The 22,078-nt window shown below is 42.3% G+C and overlaps 1 protein-coding gene across 3 annotated transcripts in view; it reads right to left on the bottom strand.

Moving 5' to 3' along the window:
- The window catches only part of plekha8 (pleckstrin homology domain containing, family A (phosphoinositide binding specific) member 8), a 58,775-nt gene extending 36,753 nt beyond the window's left edge, over nt 1–22,022 (bottom strand). For 2 of the 3 annotated variants that reach the window (XM_068002659.1, XM_068002665.1), the window contains exons 1-4: nt 21,895–22,021; nt 16,825–16,941; nt 2,230–2,385; nt 229–362 (exon numbers count right to left, since the gene is read on the bottom strand). In XM_068002659.1, coding sequence (XP_067858760.1) covers nt 229–362; nt 2,230–2,385; nt 16,825–16,941; nt 21,895–21,973 — 486 coding nt within the window. In that variant the 5' untranslated portion in view covers nt 21,974–22,021. Of the gene's footprint in view, nt 1–228; nt 363–2,229; nt 2,386–16,824; nt 16,942–21,894 lie in introns of all 3 variants that reach the window. The other variant, XM_068002669.1, reaches the window with a different exon arrangement.
- Between the last annotated feature and the right edge of the window lie 56 nt (nt 22,023–22,078).

Here is a 22,078-nt window from a genome sequence, read left to right as displayed (position 1 = left end):
ATTGAAATTAATCTACCATTTACACACCCATTCTGCAAGTTTATTAATGTCTTCTTGTATTTTGTCACAGTCTTCTTCAGTATTAACTATACCCCCAATTCGGTGTGCATGCACTAATGCTTTCCATCTTTAGGAACAGGGAAAAATCATTATCAGAAAGGGATTAGCAGCAATGAGTACATCTAGTGAACAAAATATACAATGCAATGGCACATAATGAATATATACCTCTAAATCAGTTGGTTTGGACTGATCGGATTGTGCATTCTCTTTTAGGTTATTCACTTGGTAGAGGAGAAGATCACAATACAATCGCAGTTCGGAGACCTTCTTTTTCAGGGATTCAGTGTTTTCGCTTATTTCTTTTTTTAAAAAAAAGAAAATAAAAATCAGTTGTTTGTCCCTCAACTTCCTATATGCCATTTAATTTGTGTTCTGAAAGCCTTAAATTATATTTTTTGCAACAAAAATAGTTTAAACCTAAATATAAAATAGATGTGAATTTTGCAAAGATCAGTTTAGCTTCAATTTTTCCCTGCACCAAAAGGTCACAAATCTTGGTAGAGTATGGTTTCACAATCATAGAAATCTTCCAGGTCTTTGCTCAGAAGTGGTTATCCTTCATATGGGGAGCCTAGATAATTTTGGCAGACTATTCAACCACAGGGGAATATCAGAGCTCAATTCAATCCTCTTCTCACGTGGTGTCCAAATATGTAAGCTTGATTAATGAGCAAATAGAAGCAGTGCTGTTACACATGGAGGTCAATTGCCTGGTTCTTGGCCTTATCAAAGAACAGAAGTGAAACTGGATCTTCTCGACCTAAACAACTCATGCCATCATACACTGTGCATTTATCTGCTAAGCCCAGATAAAATTGGCAGAATAACAAATAAAACTTATTGAATGAATGTTCCACTAGTGAATAAGCAAGGTTCATAATAATGTATGTCTAGTACAGACACCTTTAAAATACCATTAATATCTGCACTTGAGTGGACTTCTTCTGAAAAATCTGCAAGCAATATAATGGAAATATAAGGGGACATTTTTCTGTCCCAGAAAAGCTAAATGTTGTTGGGGAGGAAAGGAAAAGACTATGTAACCAGATGAAAAATATTCAACTCTTTTTTTTGAAAAAACAGCCTTGGGTAGAATTCTCTCACTGGTACAATAACCCAAAAACAATGTGCATGAGTGCCATCTTATTTTGAGACAGTTACCAGAAAAAAAAGGTTTGCTCCAGAGCACAATTTTATTCATACATCAGCAAAAGTTGTGTTATGCTAGGATGAAGGCCTGGTTATACTAGACTCTCCAAGAAATTATCTAAAAGCGTTCTTACAAATGAGTGCAATGCAGAGCATGAACTTTGCATGTGAAAATATTGAAAGTTATTTGAACTTCTGTTCTTGCCTTCTATATTGAGCTAACTAGTTGTGAGGTGGTGTGAGTCGAGTGGGGGTAAAAGAGCAAAGTTGGACATACAGGTAGCATGGTACTACAGTAGTTTGGAGCTCCAAATTAATGTGCCAGGAACTGGTACTAGGATTCCAAAATAGTAATATCAGAAATTTCTCAAATAATATTTAGCTACATTACCCAAGTCTTGGGGAGAGGGGGGGGGGGGGGGAGGGGAGGGGAAGAGAGAAAGGAAAGCAGAGAGGGGGAAAAATTAAAAAAACAAGCATAAAGACTTGCATCATCATACTTATAGATGCTCTAGTACTTTAGCAGTGACCAAGAATCCAATTTTCCTTTACTGCTCAAGCACAACAAAAGCTCAGTTTCTGTGCAAGCAAGTCACCGAATAAATTAAACAGTCAGTACTGTGCAAAACCGAAGTTTCTACTCACAAGTGCACAAGTGTACAAATCCCTCAATTCCCTCCCCAATCCTCTCATCAGCTTGCAATGTGCATGTCTTGCACCAAGAGGGCAGGAAGTCACCTCCTCCCAGGCCTCCACCAATTCTATTTGTTTTCTGTGTTCTGCAGCCTACTCTTCCTTCTAATTTTTGTCCTCTTGCCTGCATGGTAAAGTGCTTGACCTCTGTTCAACAACTCCCCACTGCAGTACTGGGGGCGAGGAGCAAGAATTATAAATTGCACCAACATTCCACTCCACTTCATAAACGATCCCTTAAAATTGTTTTGCTGCAAATTGCACGTTTTAAGAAAGAGATACAAAAATGGTAGTGTCCTATGAAAGAAAACAAAAAGCACTTACCTTTCTCTTTCTTAGTCCTGCTATCTGTCAGGCAAGCCTTGGATGATCCCAAGGCAACAAGCCACCTCTGTCTCTCAGCAGCATTGACTGCCTTCACGTAAAAGTGCTGTTCCCCTGGGATGATCAGCTCCATTCTCGTATTGTCACCAGTATGTACTGCAAGTGGAAGAGAATGATTAGAATACCTGAGGGAAGGGGGTGGGGCGGAGGAAAGAGAGAAAAGTATACTCATGAAGGTCACTAGCAGCAGAAATAATTAATGCAGAAAATCTACATCTCACAAATCAAAGACAAGCCTAAATCAATTATTTCAGGTTACTTTGCTGATTATTTTTTCTTCTACAAAGAAAATCCATCATTACAAGGTCTTCTATTTCTGATCCTCTTCAGCTTGAAAACTGTGTCTGCATGTTCCATCTCACTCGATAAGCCAGACCCACCTTCCCTGGCATTGTGAGATGCAGTGACTTGCAAAAGGCTCATTATCAGGTTGGCCACCGTACTTAACCCCAAATGACCATACACCAATGTGGAAAGAAAACAAAAAAGGACACTACCTTTATGTTCTGCAATGCCAATGGTGTTTGATTTCAGCAGCAGTGTTGCACATGAGCTGACCCTGCTGCCTCTAGTGACACGGAGAACCACCTAAAGGAGGCGTCTGACAATTAAATAAAGTAGAGCATTTCAGAACATTCTGGAATTCATTGACACAATATAGGAATAGATCCAGAGGTGTCGAGCACAGGCTATGGGGTCTTCCAATGGGAATGTATAAAAAAAAGGGAGGATCATAGCTGGGCAGCCTGGTAGATGACTTTAGAAATATTCACAATAACTTAAATGCAGGGTTGTGCCTGGACTCTGAGGTGCAGAGATGGCAGACCAGGCTCGCAGGGATGTTTAGATGTCAGCTATGCATTCGCTGACCTAGTTGGACCTTCCTCAGTCACCGGGAAAGGTTCAACAGCAAGAAATACTCACAAAATTCAACATACAAACTACTGGAGATATTCAAATATATGTATTGCACTGGTGAGTGGAAAACATCCTGCATTGTAAGTGAGATGAATTCCACAATATTAATGTTTCAACCCGTGTATCAGCTGGTTGGTGTTTCAGAAGAAAAATCAGCTTCTTTCACTAGGAGTGGAGGTCACCAATATGAACCAATCAGACCAGTTGGAGGGCAGGACTGAACAGCATTGGAACCAATCTCACATTGACATTCCAACTGTTTATGCACAAATTTGATGCAGGAAAGTTTTATGATGAATTAATTAACGGCATTTAAGAGTTGCAGCTTGTTTATTTAGCATCTGTCCTAAAGTAGTTATATAGAACAAGTCGCAAAGATACAGCTTTTAAAAATGCCTGTTGTCTTATGTGAAAGCTTTTTCTTCAAAAAAAAAGTTTGTTACTTTTTTTTTGTAAATAAGGAGGATGTTCCCTAGATTGAATGTAAACTGGCTTTATTTGAACACTCCAATCACCGCATTTGTAGAATTGCCATGGTTTGCAAGTTAAATAGGGAGTAGGAGTCACGTAACGATGAGTTTCAATGAATTGAAAATGGATAGTGCCTCATAAAAGCTAGTGGTGGGGCTTGATCCAGGACCCTCAACAACTGAAGGGTATGCAGGGTTCCGGGAAACCCTAAAGAAACATGACACCACCATTTAATATCTCTCTTCTCTCCGCCCCCCCACCCCCAAAAAAGGTTTATCTTTGGGTCTTGGAATCTTCCGCCTGCCGCATCCAGAGAAGGGTTGAGAAACTTCCATGTCATGAGGGGCGAAAATGGATTGAATGCTTTGGATACTGTTGGGGGAGATGGCTTATCAGGGGAAAGCAGCAAGAGCCAAGTTCGGGGCACCACGGGTGGCTCTGCTGCACAGGAGGGGAGGAAGAAAAGTGGCAGGGCTATAGTTATAGGGGATTCAATTGTAAGGGGAACAGATAGGCATTTCTGTGGCCGCAAACGTGACTCCAGGATGGTATGTTGCCTCCCTGGTGCTAGGGTCAAGGATGTCACGAAGCAGCTGCAGGGCATTCTGGAGGGGGAGGGTGAACAGCCAGTAGTCGTGGTCCATACTGGTACCAACGACATAGGTTAAAAAAAAGGGATGAGGTCCTGCAAGGTGAATTTAAGGAGATAGGAGATAAATTAAAAAGCAGGACTTCAAAAGGTAGTGATCTCAGTATTACTACCGGTGCCAAGTGCAAGTGAGTATAGGAACAGGAAAATAGACCGGATGAATGCGTGGCTGCAGGGATGGTGTAGGAGGGAGGGATTTAGATTCCTGGGACATTGGGACCGGTTCTGGGGAAGGTGGGACCGACATAAGCGGGACGAGTTATACCCGAGCAGGACCGGGACCAATGTCCTCGCGGGGGTGTTTGCTAGTGCTGTTGGGGAAGGTTTAAACTAGAGTGGCAGGGGGATGGGAACCTGAGCGGGGAGTCAGAAGGGAGTAAAGTTGAGAGCAGCAAGAGAGGGGAAGACCCAGGGGAAATTTACAATACAAATAGTACAAACAGTTGTTCAAGAACAAGTGAAAGGGAAATGCGTAGAGCAGAGGAAAGAAAGTGTACTTTAGGCACGACAGATAAAGTAAAAACTAGAAGGCGTAAGGCGATTAACCCAGCATCAAAGCTGAAGGTCAGGCTAGGGTGTGTGGCCCAACTAAGAGTTTTATATACAAATGCACGGAGTATAAGGAATAAATTAAATGAACTACAGATTCAAATTCAAATTCAAATTCAAATTGGAGGGTATGACATGATAGCTATTACGGAGACATGGCTGCAGGATGGTCAAGATTGGGAACTAAATATACCAGGTTATAAGGTCTACAGGAGAGATAGAGAAAATGGAAGAGGGGGAGGAATAGCCTTAATGATTAGAGATGAAATCAATTCAATGATAAAGGAGGATATAACGAGAGGTAAGCAGCCAACAGAGACCTTATGGGTTGAATTGAGAAATAGGAAAGGATCTAAGACTATAGTGGGAGTTGTATATAGGAGCCCTGGCAGCAGCTCTGAAGTGCTAGATTGTATAAATGCAGAGATTAGACAAGTGTGTAAGAAAGGCATAGTGGTCTTAATGGGGGACTTTAACCTTCACATAGATTGGGAAAAGCAGACTAACAACTGCCAGAAAGGTAGTGAATTTCTTGTGTGTGTCCGGGATAGTTTTCTACAGCAGTATGTCCTAGAGGCAACAAGGGGGCAAGCCATACTAGATTTAGTAATGAGTAATGAACCAGATTTAGTTAACGGCTTAACTGTGCGTGAACATCTATCCAATAGCGATCATAACATGATCGAGTTCAATATAGTGTTTGAAAGGGAAAAAAGTGAATCAGCTGCTAAGATTCTAGACTTGGGTAAGACCGACTTCAATGGGATGAGACAGAGACTGTCTGCAGTAAACTGGGCAAATCTGTTAATGGGTAAAATGACTGAAGATCAGTGGGAAATGTTTAAAGAAACATTTAACGTGATACAGAATCAGTTTATACCCGAGGGGCAAGAACTCGACTTGCCAAAAAAAAAAGCCATGGACAACTAAAGAGGTAAGGGACAGTATAAGACATAAGGAAAGGGCATACAAAAAGGCAAAAAATGGCACAGATCCTGGCGAATGGGAAAGATACAAAGATCAACAAAGGGTCACAAAACAGATAGTAAGAGCTACAAAAAGAGAATATGAAAAGAAACTCGCAAGGGATATCAAAACCAATACGAAGAAAGTTTATAGTTATATTAGGAAAAAAGAGGGTGGTCAGGAGCAGTGTTGGCCCCTTAAAAACTGAAAGTGGGGATAATGTCATTGACAATGGGGAAATGGCAGACATGTTGAACAATTACTTTGTGTCAGTATTTACAGTAGAAAAAGAGGATAGCATGCCGGAAATCCCAAGAAAACTAATATTGAATCGGGGACAGGGACTCGATAAAATTAACATAAGTAAAGCAACAGTAATGAAGAAAATAATAGCACTAAAGAGTGACAAATCCCCAGGACCAGGATGGTTTCCATCCCAGGGTTTTAAAGAAAGTAGGTGAGCACATTGCGGATGCCCTAACTATAATCTTTCAAAGTTCTCTAGATTCAGGAACTGTCCCTCTAGATTGCAAAATTGCACATGTCACTCCGCTTTTTAAGAAAGGAGAGGGAGGGAAACCGGGGAATTATAGACCAGTTAGCCTAACATCTGTTGTGGGGAAAATGCTGGAGTCTACATTTAAGGATAGGGTGACTGAAAATTCTCGAGGTGTTCAGTTAATCAGAGAGAGCCAGCATGGATTTGTGAAAGGTAGGTTGTACCTGACAAACCTGATTGAATTTTTTGAAGAGGTGACTAAAGTAGTGGACAGGGGAATGTTATTTATATGGACTTCCAGAAGGCATTTGATAAGGTCCCACATAAGAGACTGTTAGCTAAGATAGAAGCCCATGGAATCGAGGGAAAAGTACGGACTTGGTTAGGAAGTTGGCTGAGCGAAAGGAGACAGAGAGTAGGGATAATGGGAAGGTACTCACATTGGCAGGATGTGACTAGTGGAGTCCCGCAGGGATCTGTCTTGGGGCCTCAATTATTCACAATATTTATTAACGACTTAGATGAAGGCATAGAAAGTGTCATATCTAAGTTTGCCGATGACACAAAGATTGGTGGCATTGTAAGCAGTGTAGATGTAAACATAAAATTACAAAGGTATATTGATATATTAGGTGAATGGGCAAAACTGTGGCAAATGGAATTCAATGCAGACAAATGTGACGTCATCCACTTTGGATCAAAAAAGGATAGAACAGGGTACTTTCTAAATGGTAAAAAGTTAAAAACTGTGGATGTCCAAAGGGACTTAGGGATTCAGGTACATAGATCATCGAAGTGTCATGAACAGGTGCAGAAAATAATCAATAAGGCTAATGGAATGTTGGCCTTTATATCTAGAGGACTGGGGTACAAGGGGGCAGAAGATATGCTGCAGCTATACAAAACCCTAGTTAGACCGCACCTGGAGTACTGTGAGCAGTTCTGGGCACTGCACCTTCGGAAGGACATATTGGCCTTCAAGGGAGTGCAGCGTAGGTTTACTAGAATGATACCCGGACTTCAACGGTTAAGTTACAAGGAGAGATGACACAAATTGGGGTTGTATTCTCTGGAGTTTCGAAGGTTAAGGGGTGATCTGATCGAAGTTTATAAGATATTAAGGGGAACAGATAGGGTGGAAGGAGAGAAACTATTTCCGCTGGTTGGGGATTTTAGGAGTAGGAGGCAGTGTCTAAAAATTAGAGCCAGACCTTTCAGGAGTGAGATGAGAAAACATTTCTACACACAAAGGGTGGTAGAAGTTTGGAACTCTCTTCCGCAAACGGCAATTGATACTAGCTCAATTGCTAAATTTAAATGTGAGATAGCTAGCTTTTTGGCAACCAAAGGTATTAAGGGATATGGGCCAAAGGCAGGTATATGGAGTTAGATCACAGATCAGCCATGATCTTATCAAATGGCGGAGCAGGCACGAGGAGCTGAATGGCCTACTCCTGTTCCTATGTTCCTATGGCTCAAGGAATTTCGGGAGGCGGTGAATTACGCCGAGTCCCCCATTGCATCCAGATCAGCCTGTAATCTATTTCTCTCATCTAAGGTCCTAAATCCCACACATATCTTTGCAAGTTCATGGACATTACAGACAATTCCTCTAAAGCCATCATCCAGATCATTGATAAAGATGGTGAAGAGCTACAGCCCTAACACTGATCCTTGAGGGCTCCACTGATAATAGTAATAGTTGTTATTGACTGGTACCCATGTAGAACTATCAGTCTACAAAAAAACAATCAAATCCTTATTCAACCCAAAATCAGCCCTGTACTTCTACAGGACTCAATTTTATTAAGTAGATTATTGGGTGGCTCCTTGTCGAAGGCTTTTTGAAATTAAGAGTAGACATCAACTGGGCTATCTACATCCACCAACCTAGTGACTCTCAAAAAATTCAACCAGCTTGGTGAGATATGATCATCTTTACCAGAAGCCATGTTGAGAATCTCCAATAACCCCTTCTTCAGTCAAGGTCATCTCTAGTGATCCCTTCCACCAACTTGCCTATAATCAAAGTCAAGTTAATTTCCCAGTTCTGTCCTGTTTCCCTTTTTAAATATTAGTACCTCATGAGCCTCTCTCTAGCCCTTAGAAACAATCCCAGAACCCAGCAAGCTGTTAAAAGAATGAGCAAGGGGCTCATAGAACACAGCCCCCATTTCTTTGATCACAGTAGGATGGATGCCATCAATCCAATTTGTTCTCAGATCATTTATTCTACCCATGACCATTTCTGCATCCACTTCTGTATCCACCCTATGATGTACTATTGGTAACTCAGCATCGTCTTCTGTATTGAAGACTGACAAAAAGTAGCTATTTAAAACCTCTGCCTGGGATTCCACCTAAATCTACTCCAAGGAATCCTTTAAAATTCCTATACAATCCTCAATGGCCCTCTGACTCCTAACATAGCTGGAAAATACCTCCACTATCTTCCTGTTCAATGTCCCTTTGGCTGTTCAGATAGCAGCTTTTATTGGAGGGCAGGGTACAAATGAACCAAGTGATGCAGACATAATTTAGTCCCCATTTTAAGTGATAGTCTGTCCTTATTTTTACATTTCCATTATAAATGTGTAAGCTCACGTTTATAATGGTAACCGCCAATGTAAACTTATCATGCTGTAATTGCAATTTCCTGGAAGTTATGACATTGCAATGTCTTCACTGGCAGGAGAGTGCAATTACAGCATGGCAAGTTTATTTAGAAGGCCAGATTTTGCTGTCAAAATAATGATGAGGCTAACGGCACTCACCATTATTTATGCGTAGACGGTACAGCAACATGGACAAAAGAGCTGAATTCCAGAGGTGAGGTGAGAGTGACTGCACTTGACATCAAGGCAGCATTTGATCGAGTGTGGCACCAAGGAGCCCTAGTTAAATTGAAGTCAATGGGAATCAGGGGGAAAACTCTCCAGTGGCTGAAGTCATACCTAGCACAAAGGAAGATGGTAATGGTTGTTGGAGGCCAATCATCTCAGCCCCAGGAAATTACTGCAGGAGTTCCTCAGGGCAGTGTCCTAGGCCCAACCATCTTCAGCTGCTTCATCAATGACCTTCCCTCCATCATAAGGTCAGAAATAGGGACGTTCGCTGATGATTGCACAGTGTTCAGTTCCATTTGTAACCCCTCAGATAATGAAGCAGTCCGTGCCCACATGCAGCAAGACCTGGACAACATCCAGGCTTGGGCTGATAAGTGGCAAGTAACATTCGCGCCAGACAAGTGCCAGGCAATGACCATCTCCAACAAGAGAGAATCTAACCACCTCCCCTTGACAGTCAACGGCATTACCATTGCCGAATCCCCCACCATCAACATCCTGGGGGTCACCATTGACCAGAAACTCACTGGACCAGCCATATAAATACTGTGGCTACAAGAGCAGGTCAGAGGCTAGGTATTCTGCAACGAGTGACTCACCTCCTGACTCCCTAAAGCCTTTCCACCATCTATAAGGCACAAGTCAGGAGTGTGATGGAATATTCTCCACTTGCCTGGATGAGTGCAGCTCCAACAACACTCAAGAAGCTCGACACCATCCAGGACAAAGCAGTCTGCTTGATTGACACCTCATCCACCACCCTAAACATTCACTCCCTCCACCGTGGCTGCAGTGTGTACCATCCACAGGATGCACTGCAGCAACTCGCCAAGGCTTCTTCAACAGCACCTCCCAAACCCACGACCTCTACCACCTAGAAGGACAAGGGCAGCAGGCACATGGGAACAACACCACCTGCACGTTCCCCTCCAAGTCACACACCATCCCGACTTGGAAACATATTGCCCTTCCTTCATCGTCGCTGGGTCAAAATCCTGGAACTCCCTTCCTAACAGCACTGTGGGAGAACCTTCACCACACGGACTACAGCGGTTCAAGAAGGAGGCTCACCACCACCTTCTCAAGGGCAATTAGGGATGGGCAATAAATGCTGGCCTCACCAGCGACACCCACATCCCATGAACGAATAAAAAAAACTTCAGACGAGGGGCAGGTGCGCATATAAAAGTATATTGAGAATTCTAGATTAATGAATGTCCGTCTCTTCTGTGATTGAAATGATAGTGTGAAGTTGGAGAAGTAACAGTAACAGTTTGAGGAGTAATGCTTCAGTGTTAGGAAGATATGAAACATTAGAGAAAGAAAGAAGTGGAAATAGTTGGGTTGTGCAAAGCTTGGTGGTAGCTCATGCAAAAGTTGGGGAGGCAGGTGAGTGGTAAAAGATGAGTGAAGGGAAGTGCTGAAATGTTTGAGAAGTTACAGGTTTGAGAGAATTTGGTGGTGGCGAGTACGAGAAGAGTATATTGGGATGAGGTCCAAGCACACAAGAAAGAGGCAGTCAAGGCAGTTACAATGAAGAGAACTGTGGGGGAAAAGTATGTTGGGGGGGGGGGGGTGGTGGATCTTTGAATATGTCTCGGTGTGCTGATTTAAAAAGAAAACCAGGAGCATGACTAAAAAGGAGTAATTAAAAAGAAACAGCGGTATTCAGATCTTAAAATACAAACTCCACGAATGGGAGTCAAGGAAATGAATGGGAGCAAAACTGAAAGAAAGGGAAATACTGGGAGCGGAACCTAAAAACAGCAGAGCTGTAGTTAAAAATATAAACACTGCATGTGAATGTAAAAAAAGGAGCACAAATAATGCAAGCCACACTAAATAAAAATACAATCACTTGGATAAACACAAACAGTGAAAACAGTAGAACTGAAAATGATCATGTGATGTAAAATTGTTTTCAAACACCAAGTTATAGTCCAGCAATTTTATTTTAAATTCACAAGCTTTCGGAGGCTTCCTCCTTCCTCAGGTGAACGTTGTTGTTTTCCAACATCGTTCACCTGAGGAAGGAGGAAGCCTCCGAAAGCTTGTGAATTTAAAATAAAATTGCTGGACTATAACTTGGTGTTGTAAAATTGTTTACAATTGTCAACCCCAGTCCATCACCGGCATCTCCACATCATGTGATTGAAAGCAGGAGTTAAAAGGAAACAGCTGAGTTATATTTAAAAAACACACAGTGGGAGTAACACTAATACACATAAAAAACAGAACAATCAGAAGCCCCTCTTCTCCCCCATCTAAGCAAACACCCCTTTTGGCTCTATTTTCCTATTCCTCCTCTTCTACTAACCCCCATCATCATAAGTAACTACTTATGACCCCTATTCTTCCCCCTGCCTGACAACCTTCACCACTTTACGCTCCCCATTCTCCTCATCTCCCACTCACTGATTGCTCCCATTCGCCAACTCTCTCCCTCTGTGGCTGTTCTGCATCTATTAGGCTGCCCCCATTTCTGCATCCTTTTGTGGCTGCCCCTTCTACACCTTCCCTTTCTCAATGCCCAAGAACAGCATCACAAAGTGCCTGGCAGAAGATGGTGGAGTACGTAAATGCTCACAGTAACACTCAGAGCATGCGGATCCAAGTCCAGAAACAAATAAGACTTCACCAGGTAGTCAAAGTAGGACGACCTACTACTAGCTTATATGAAGGTGTAAAAATGCATGGTACATCACAGTCTTTACTCCCGACCACACTTTCTTACAGTACTTTGAATGATTACCATGCCTGCAGATTAAGCAGCAGGGGACACTTAGCATCACAACTGTCTGTAATTCTTTGACAGTTGTTTACAGGGTTTGCCCCAAAAAACTTCCGTCACGTCTACTGCAAATTTCACGTATATCCAAGCACATCCACTCGAGGCTACAGGTTGGCACTTGGCCATCACTGTGCTTCAGAGGATCAGAACATCATATCTTATTCTCTACTTGTACTGCAAGGCCACGCATAACAGACGGAAGCAAACTGACAGATGGAGGCCCCAGGAGCTTCGGGGCACTAGTCAATTTTGAGAAGGTTAATCTTCAGATGGCTGGCCACCAAAGCTTTGAAGGGGAATAGAGAAGTAGAAGACCTTTCCCAAACACAAAGTACCATCCTTCTCATGTTCTCTCTTCTTACTCAACTCACTCACTCCCTTCTTCCGTCCTTCACCTCCAGCACCAAAGCATGCAATGAAGCTCAATACCACGTGTCACATTGTCATACACACTACAATTGAAGGGTTGTAATGATAACAGCATTCCAATATATGTTCCTCTTATACGACTCCAGTTCAGCCCCAGGAAGTTGCTACATGCCCCAGTTGCCACAAAATTCCTAACACTTCATTATCTAATATTATCTACCCTTACCCATGGGAGCACTTTCTCATATCTTACTCCCATTTGGTAGACATGAGTGGCAGGGAGGTGCACCAGGGGATAAAAAGCTGAACAGGAGCAGGTGGTTGTGGCAGAGGAATATGGTGGTGTAGTGGTTAAGTTACTGAGCTACTAATCCAGAGAAAGTGAGTTCAAATCCTACCATGGCAGTTCGATAATTTGAAATTTAGAAATAAAAAGCTGGTATCAGTAAAAGTGACCATGAAGTTGTCAAATTATTGTAAAAACAGATCTGATTCACTTAAAAGGGAGGAAACCTGCCATCTTGACAAATACGTGACTCTTAACTGCCCTCTGAAGTGGCCTAGCAAGCCACTCAGTTGTTTCAAACTACTACAAAGAATACCATACGCTGCAGCAGTTCAAAGGCGGAGGCCCACCACCACCCTCTCGGAGCAAGTAGGGATAGGCAATAAATGCCGGTCTTGCCAGCAACACATCCCAAGAATAATTTAAAAAACAAATAGAACCAGGCTGTCCAGAGAGCCAGCTCCCCTCAATCCTCAGCTGAGGGATCATAACCTCACAGAGACACCATTTAAAAAGATGCTTTCTGAACACAGATCGATATAGTTATTGGAAACAGCATCAAACCACCTGCAACAGATGAAAATTAGTAAGGAGGAGTCCACTACCCACATCCGAACAGCAGTCAAGGACAGATTTGCAGCACTGCAGTCTACTGTGAATCTCCAAGGGCATATGCTGCAAAGCTACTCCTGGCAGAAGCCCCAAGATTGGCCATTTGTCGTGAGTACCCAGTCTGCTGCTATAAAGGCCTTGGACTCCACTGTGGAACAGTCTTTCTCTTCTGGCTTTGAAAGGCCTGGGAAATAACCTAGACCATCTGTGGCCTGGCCATCTCCAGACCTAGCTCGCAGAAACAGAAACACCATCAACTTCAAATTACACACCATACTGACTTAGACATATGTCGCCTTTCATTCACCATCATTGAATTAGTATCCTGGAATTCCCTACCTAACACCATTGTGGGAGCACCAACACACAAGGACAGCAGCTCAAGAAGGCAGCCCACCACCACTTTCTCAGCACAATGAGGGATGGGGAATAAATGCAGTCTTGCTAGTGTTTCCCACATCCTGAGAACAAATAAAACAAAAAAAAGAGGGCTAACTCATTCTCAGGAAGCTTTCACAGACACACAGTAGACAATCACTTCACTTACTCCTGCCACGGGGAGGACCAGATTAGGTTGATCACAAAACTCATACACTGGAAAGAACTGGGATTTTAAAAAAACACCACAGTAAACACAGATAAATTTTAGGGAAATAAAATTTGGTTCCACTGGAGTCCTACAGTTCTAGTATTGGTGTTGGATAATGTATCAATAGGTGATAGGGATGGGATCCTTGTTAGTTTATTTGCAACTACAGCTTTACGTAGACAATGGTGCATTTAGTCACAGCATGTCAAAAATGTGGAAATGACTGTTGAAGTATTGAGTGATTTGGATAATTAGGTCTATGACAACCTGAAAAGGTGCTTCTGCAGCAGGTTTTTCTGGTCCCTCCTGTTAGTTCTGTTGCTGCAGTTGGTTGTTCTCTTCCTCCCGGTGCTCCAAAGTTATGGGTCATTGGATGGCAAAGTTGTTGCAGCAGCTAGCAGACTACAACGATTGTGAAGACTCTGACCAGGCTATGTTGTAGGATGACCCCGAAAGGTCAAGGATTGTGAAGTGCTGCTTCAAGGTGCCTGTTGCATTTGATAATGATCCCGGTAGCTGCATGCACAGCAGCTGTTTGTAGCTGTCATTGACGTGCCATGAGATAGGGTGCAAGGCCTTGTTTTCCTGGGTTCCCTGAGTTCTTTGTAGCTCAAATAATAGGGGACATAGTAGATGCCTTTAAATAAACAAGGGGTTGTGGGAATCAGACAGTGACTTGCATGATCCTGTGCTGATGGTCATGGATGAGCTGAATGTTGAGTGGTAGAACTGCGTTTCAGAATGTACAGCTTTTATTATACTAGAACTCACATGGTTGCCATCGATGACAACTCTGCCCCTTGGAGAATTAGTCTATTTGGAAAGAAGTGCTGTTTTGCCTTCTCATGCTGTTGCCAGTTATCTGTGGAATATGTAATGTAGCAATGTGCTTAAACAAGGTGTAGTCACCTGCTTGATAAATCTGTGGACTGCAGATTGACTTATGTTATTCACGTCCCTTGTGCAACTCTAGAATGAGCCTGCAGTTAAAAGTTAAAAAACTAGCAGTGCCGTGTCTGTGGTGGAATTTGTTTAGATGTACCAGGTTCTAGCACAACTGTTGGACTTCGATTATGAGAGACTGTGAAGATAGAGTTCCTTGGACAAATCCAGTTCAGTGCATCTCTACCTGTATATCCTGGCTCACCACCACCTTCTCAAGGGCAATTAGGGATGGACAATAAATGCTGGCCTCGCCAGCAATGCCCACATCCCATGAACAAATAAAAAAAAAGCTAATGGCAGGTGTGGGCTGTCTACCTCTGGTACACCCTTGCCTGCCAGGCTTCTCACCTTGGCTACTTTTATATTTATTTTTTGGAGGAAGAAGAAAAGTAAGCCAGCAGGAATATCCTAGATCCAAATTTAAATTACATCAGCTATAACTTAGTGTCAAAATTCTTAGCACAAGCACTATAAAAATTAAGTGGAGCCAAAACAAAAGATCCACCAAAAACACAGCAAATTCTCCTCCTGTAGGCTCCAAAAAGGTCAGCTCTCTTTTAGGAACATAGGAACAGGAGTAAGCCATTCAGCCCTTCGAGCCTGTTCCACCATTCAATTCGATTATGGCTAATCTATATCTCAACTACATCTACCAGTCTTGATTCTGTAACCCTTAATACCCTTGCCTAACAAAAATCTATCAAACTCTCAGTTTTCAATTGACCTAGCCTCAACAGCTTGGGGGGAGGCGGGAAGAAGAGTTCCTGATTTCCACTACCGTTTGACTTCTTGTCAGCACACAGCCTAGCTCAACGCTGATTATACATGGGCAGGATAAACATGCACCTCACCTCTGGTGTGAATCATGGGAAATTGCAAATACATTCACTAGAATGCATTAAAATTTTATTTTATTGTTTAAATGAAGCTCCTACCTGTCTTTAGCTGGAGCTTCTTACCCCAAGCCTTACCCAAACAGAAAAGCGCATTATAGGCAGAGATCTGATGAGCGCAATCTCCACGCCGACTTCCAGTCGCCAATGTTGTGTTCACACTACCTTTCTCTTTCAAAGACTGATTACCCTGCTGTACAAAGTAACATACTTCCCATTCGCTAGAAAAAGCCTTGGAAATCCGTGTGAAAAGGATTCCCTACTTGTTACATTTCATAGCAAACTTTTGAGAAGAACATTATTTTCTCAGACAGCAGTCAATACAATGAAAATAGATATCTCTTCACTGTAATTTTATCAGAAACCATTCTTCACACATGTAAATACATACAACAGCCACTTCAAAATAGCTTTCCTGATCAAAGCTATTGCTCCTTCATTCTGTACAATCCATTCATATCTACACACATTCAATCCAGTGTTACTAGGCATAAATAAGAGACTTTTAATTCATAATTTCTCAGCTTAACCTTCAAGTGAGAGCAGAATCACAAGAACTCACGCTAATGTTACAGCTCAGTATGCTATTTCCAACCCACATTTGGCAGTACAAACTCCAGAAATGTTTTCATTGTTCAACTGGATGTAAAAACTTCACACATCTGCTTTTAAACCTTACTCTGATGACACTAAATATGTGAGATTATAAAAATATCCCACAGCATTTTTCAAGGGAAGTACAATTTGTACTTAAAAAGTTCCAGTACAAACCCTAAGGGTTAATTACTGAGGGAGCACTCAATGAGTTACTATAACTAAAAATAGGGTTAATTACTATGGGAGCACTCAATGAGTTACTAAAAATACTGTAAAGGTCACATTCTAAAGCTGCATGATGAAAGCTCTTGAACATTAACTAGGAGTGGGAGAAATGCATTGGGGCAAATTGTATATTAAAAAAAGAATTGCCTTATCTTTGCCAGTATTCACAGGCAGAAACCCAAGGAATATGACAACATTGTTTATTTAATTTCAAAATTTAAGCAAGATGTCATATTTAATATCTACATTAGATTTTCCAATAATTCCAAACCAGCATCTAAGAAATGTAAGTTAAAGATCAGAGATGTTAAAATCCACCTTATACTTTACCTTGTATTTCACACACTGCCATCTTAATGCTGCCTTTGCAGCCCTTCCATGTGTCCTCTTGTGAGTCATAATAGGACAAAATTCCACCAGCAAGAACAAACCAACGTGGCTGCCATCCTGTGCACAAACAATAACAATATCAAATTACTACACAGATGAGTAACAAACACGTGCTTCCGCAAAGACAAATTGGGAGTATTTAGCTAATACGGGTACACAAACATATTAATTAGTGGGTATATTACTGCCAGGGATTCCTTCTACAGTTAGTCACCAAGGAAATTCCATTTTTCAATCCAAGACTTGTATCTACGTTTTCTGGCCTGAACTTAAAAGGATACAAAAATTAGGAATAGCATTCGTAACTCTGAAAAGACCTATTATTAAACTCCCCTTGTCTTTGTACTATTCCAATAACAGTTTCAAGTATCTTGTATATCAAAAATTGGCTTGAGGATTTTCCTCAACATAGAGAATGCAGAATAAAATCATTTTATTAGACAAATAGTGTAAATATAGTACTGTAGCATAAATGGAAATAGCTCAGTTGTGACTTGCTTGCATAGATCCAGGAGTTGAGATGTGAAGGAAAACTATATTTATTTTAGTCAGTTGAGTATCCAAGATGTGCAAAAATCTACTGCCTCAAGAGTTTTCAAACCAAGCTACTGATTAGTTTGATAACCACAATGAGGAAATCAGACCATTTCTGGCCTCCATGCATACTACTCATCTCTCGTGGATTAACGATAAGGGCTGCTTGGTGAACCAGCAAGCTTAAATTAAGCTTCGCTCTATGAAAGAAAAACGGTGAAAGATGAAAACTGAGGTATTGCAATCAGCTGCTGACCAAAAGGACATGAAGCGCTTCTTTGAGGAGGTACAGGCTGTGTATGGACCAAAATAAGTGGCACTATCCCCATCCTGAGTGATGATGACACTAAATTACTAACCGACCAACCAGGAATCATGGAACCCTGGGCCAGCTATTTCAACCAAGTCCTCAACTGTGCCTCTGCAGTGCCTGCTAACGCTAAATGATATACTGCAGCTGCCTCTACAAGACCAGGATGCCATCACATTTAGCATTGCTGAAGTCCAAGTTGTGATCAAGCAGATGTCAGGTGTTAAAGTAGTTGGTTCGGATGGTGTACCTGCAGAGATCCACAAGCTTAGGAAGAGACTCCTTGCCCTCTACAATAAAATCTGGAAAGGTGAAACTGCACCTCAAGATTTCAAAGACAGTAGCATTGTGTACCTCTACAAGCACAAAGTTGATTACTCTTGCTGTGATAGAAGTGAAATTCTGCTGTGACTATCAGCAGCAGTTAAAATTCTCGCCCACATCACACTTTACCGACTATTGAATAATTATCAGAAACATTCTCCCAGAATGTGGCTTTTGGGCTGGTCGCAGAACACCTGAAGTGATTTTCTCAGCTTGCCAAATCCAGCAAAAATGTAGCGGAGGGTACCAGAATCTCTACGGCTCTGTTGTCATTTGATTTTGTGAATCGTGATGCATTGTAGGAGATTATCCTAAAGTTCGAATGCCCTGGCAGAATAGTGAACATTTTCCGGCAATTACATGTTGGTATGATGGCCCGAGTAACAGACCAGTGTTGCATGTCAATACCATTTGTAGTCACTAACAGTATCAAACACAGTTGTGTTCTTGCCCCAACGCTGTTGGGCATACTGTTTGCTGCAGTACTGCTTGAGGTGTTCAAGAACTGTGATGGGGAAATCTATATTCGATATTGCACAGCTGTTGGCATCTTCAATCTTCTTTAGCTGCATGTAAAAATGAAAGTAATGCAGATAACCGTTCGTGACTTGCTTTTTGCCGGTGATTTTGCGTTACTCGCCCACACAACTTACATTTATATAGCACCTTTAATGTAGAAAATATCCCAAAGCTCTTTACAGGGGCGTCATCAGACAAAACGTGACGCTGAGCCACAGATATTAGGTCAGGTGACCAAAACTTGGTCAAAGAGGTTTGAAGGAGTGACTTAGAGGAGAGAGAGGTAAAGAGGTCGAGAGGGATTTCCAGAACTTAGGGCCTAGGCAGCTAAAGGCATGGCCGCCAATGATGGAGCGATGGAAACTGGGGACGTGCAAGAGGCCAGAATTGGAGGAGTGTCGAGATCTCGGAGCGTTGTAGGGCTGGAAGAGGTTACAGGGATGGGATGGGGCGAAGCCATGGAGGGATTTGAACACAAGGATGAGAATTTTAAAATCGAGGCATTGCCGAGGATAACGCTCGAGGTTATTCAGCTGTTATCTGACTGCTTTGCTCAGCATTTTGGCCTTACAATCAACTAAAAAAGACTGAACTCATGGTCCAGCCCATACCTGGTCAGCCAGTCACACCCCATACCTGGTCAGCCAGTCACACCCCATACCTGGTCACAATCAATAACGTACCACTTAAGTTCATGACCAAATTCTGCTGCCTTGGTAACGTTCTCTCACAGTATGCCACAATCGACAACACTGATTGGCAAGGCCAGCCCTGCCTTTGGCAAACCTGAGCAGAGACTCCAGCAGGAATAAGGGGTTACTCTGCCAAGAAAAGTCACTATATACTAAATTGTTGTCCTCACCACCCTACTGTATTAATCGGAGTCATGGATCTGCTCCCGCCGTCACATCAAGCAATTTGACCATTTCCGCCTGTGCTGTCTACGACGCATCGCTGACATCAAGTGGCAGGACAGGGTGCCCAACACTGATGTCAAGTACTGAAATATAACTGGAATTGAGGTCACAATCAAAAAGGTTCAGATGTGTTGGTCTGGACACATCATTCTAATGCCTGATTATAAAGCTCCCAAAGCCGTCTTCTAGGACGAGCTGCAGCCTGGATATCACAACAGAGGTGGGTGAATGAAACACTATAAAGACACACTAAACGCCACCTTAAAATCTTGCAATATTAACCCCGGCACCCGGGAAAACACAGCCACCGGCAGACCACAATGGCAGCATATCTATCAAGTCAGTTTGAATGAATTTGAGGCTGCGAAGTTGCGAGATCCGGCTGCCAAGCAGCTGGCATACAAGGAAACTCATCCGGCTTTCAATGCGATATGTAAGGCCAAGATCGGGCTCTCCTCCCATCTGCACACCCATAACAACTGAGACTCATCAGTCGGTTCGTTGGGAGACTCCATTAAAAAAAACACACATTCTCTCCAAAGGAACACAGCCCACCTACCCAAGTCCAGAGAGTTTAGGTGTGGGTTGACAGGAGCCAAGGCTTAGGGACTCATAGGTGTGCAGAGGAGCACTGCTGGAGGTCTCTCCAGATCTCATTAATAAGACAGGTTGGCTGATCAATAATCAACACTACACTGGGCTACTGTGGACCTGCTTGGGTTACGTATTAGATTACTGAGGCGGCCACGGTATGGAAGCTTGGAACCAAACCAAAACCAAAATGCGTTAGTAGGGATCCATCTGACCCCAGTCTTCCCTACCCACTCCAGCCACCTTGATATCCTAGGTGCCCAAATGCAATGGCACAATACAGGCTTATTAGTAACCAAATGCTTAATCCAATCCCTCATGTGAGGAGCTTTGGCAAAGTTACATGACCACTGTGAGGCAGATTCCTCCTGCAGGGTACTCAGCAGCAGTAAGCTTGAACACTTTTCTTCTTTTTGCAACAAATCCACCTCACAGCTTGGTCCTAAATCTCTTATGTGGGCCAGAGAAATAGAAAAGAGGAATGAGTCAGATGAAAGTAAAAAGCCAGAAATAGCAATCAGAATAAGAGTGCAGTTACATCAAAACTAAAGCTGTAGTGTAAACGCAGTCACCTACCTGGACCAGGGAGTTTGACACCACTAATTCACTCATGTGGGGTTAAATCTAGTACAGTGTAAAACATGCCCAGAGGGTCCCTTGGACCTCCAACACTTTTTACATTTACCTACAACTAATTGATTTTTTTAGACAGTGCAGACTGTACAACCCACATTGGAGTTTAACTGCTGGGAGAGGAGCTCAGTGTGTGCATTTAAACACAAGTGCACAGAACTCTCTCCTGGGCAGCAGAATTCAAGTGTCACCCAGGCAGTGTAAACAGAATGTTGTCAGACTGAAACTCAAAAATATTCAGACTGGTAGTCACAATATGAATACATGCCAAGTTCATCCATTTATAATACAAAATATGCTTCAGTAATTATTCATTTGATTTCAAACTAAATTATTAGTAAATGGAAACACATTTAAACCCTATTGTTTAATCTATCAATGGACAAACTTCTGAAATTAATTTGCAAATCAGTCTCATCCTATTAAAACATAATTTTAAAGGAACAGGTGTAATTAATGCTCAATAGTGGGAGGGATTACAATGCTGGAGATATGGGACATGGAGAATTTCTTCAATACTTTCCCTCCCCTTCAGTGTTTGGTTATAAATCACCCACCAAAACATTTTATGGTTACCAAATGCAAAGATACTGACATGCCCAATCATATTAATTTCTATGAAATGTAAAAGGACCCAAGAATATCAGATTTGATTAAGGCACATGCAGTTGCGGATACTGAACTGCCACCTTTACAAAAAAAGGGGGCCAGGACAAGCTATTAAAACATACCTTAATGACTTTTAATGTCAAATGAATGCCAACTGGATTAGGACTACCCTGACAATAACAGCTTTACTTACTGCCGTGTGACCCAGATACACCGTAGACTCTTAACGCTGTTTACAGCTTACTCGGCGCCAGTTTACATCCTTCTTTACACTGCGCTCATGTTCAAGACATAATTATCGAGACCCCCCCCCCCCAAGAAACACACATCAAAAAATACAATCACTTAATGTCCTACTGTTGCTCCAGAGGCCCTGGCTCTACTTGCGATGCATTTTACTATCTTAAGAGGCCTGACAACGAGTGGAAAAAAAAAATCCCTTTGATCACAAGAATGTAACGATTCACATTACATGAGAGTAACACTGAGCGGCCCCTCTCTTGATTAAAGTTAAAGACAAAAAGACAAACCCGAAATCACATCACAGGCTTGAAATAAAAGGGAGAGAATTACCACTGAGATAATTGGTCCATTTATAAAGCATTCCTTCCATGATAACTGCACAGCCAGCCAGCCATTCACTCGCTCGCATCCCTCATCCCACCTCCAGTGCAATGTAACAATTCACACAGCCGGGCGGAACCAGGAACAACAGAAGGAGCGTGACGCACACTGATTGACAAGCCGGGGAACCACT

The sequence above is a fragment of the Heptranchias perlo genome, chromosome 2 (assembly GCF_035084215.1).
Source record: "Heptranchias perlo isolate sHepPer1 chromosome 2, sHepPer1.hap1, whole genome shotgun sequence".
NCBI lineage: Eukaryota > Metazoa > Chordata > Chondrichthyes > Hexanchiformes > Hexanchidae > Heptranchias > Heptranchias perlo.
This window is presented reverse-complemented; position numbering and strand designations above follow the sequence as displayed.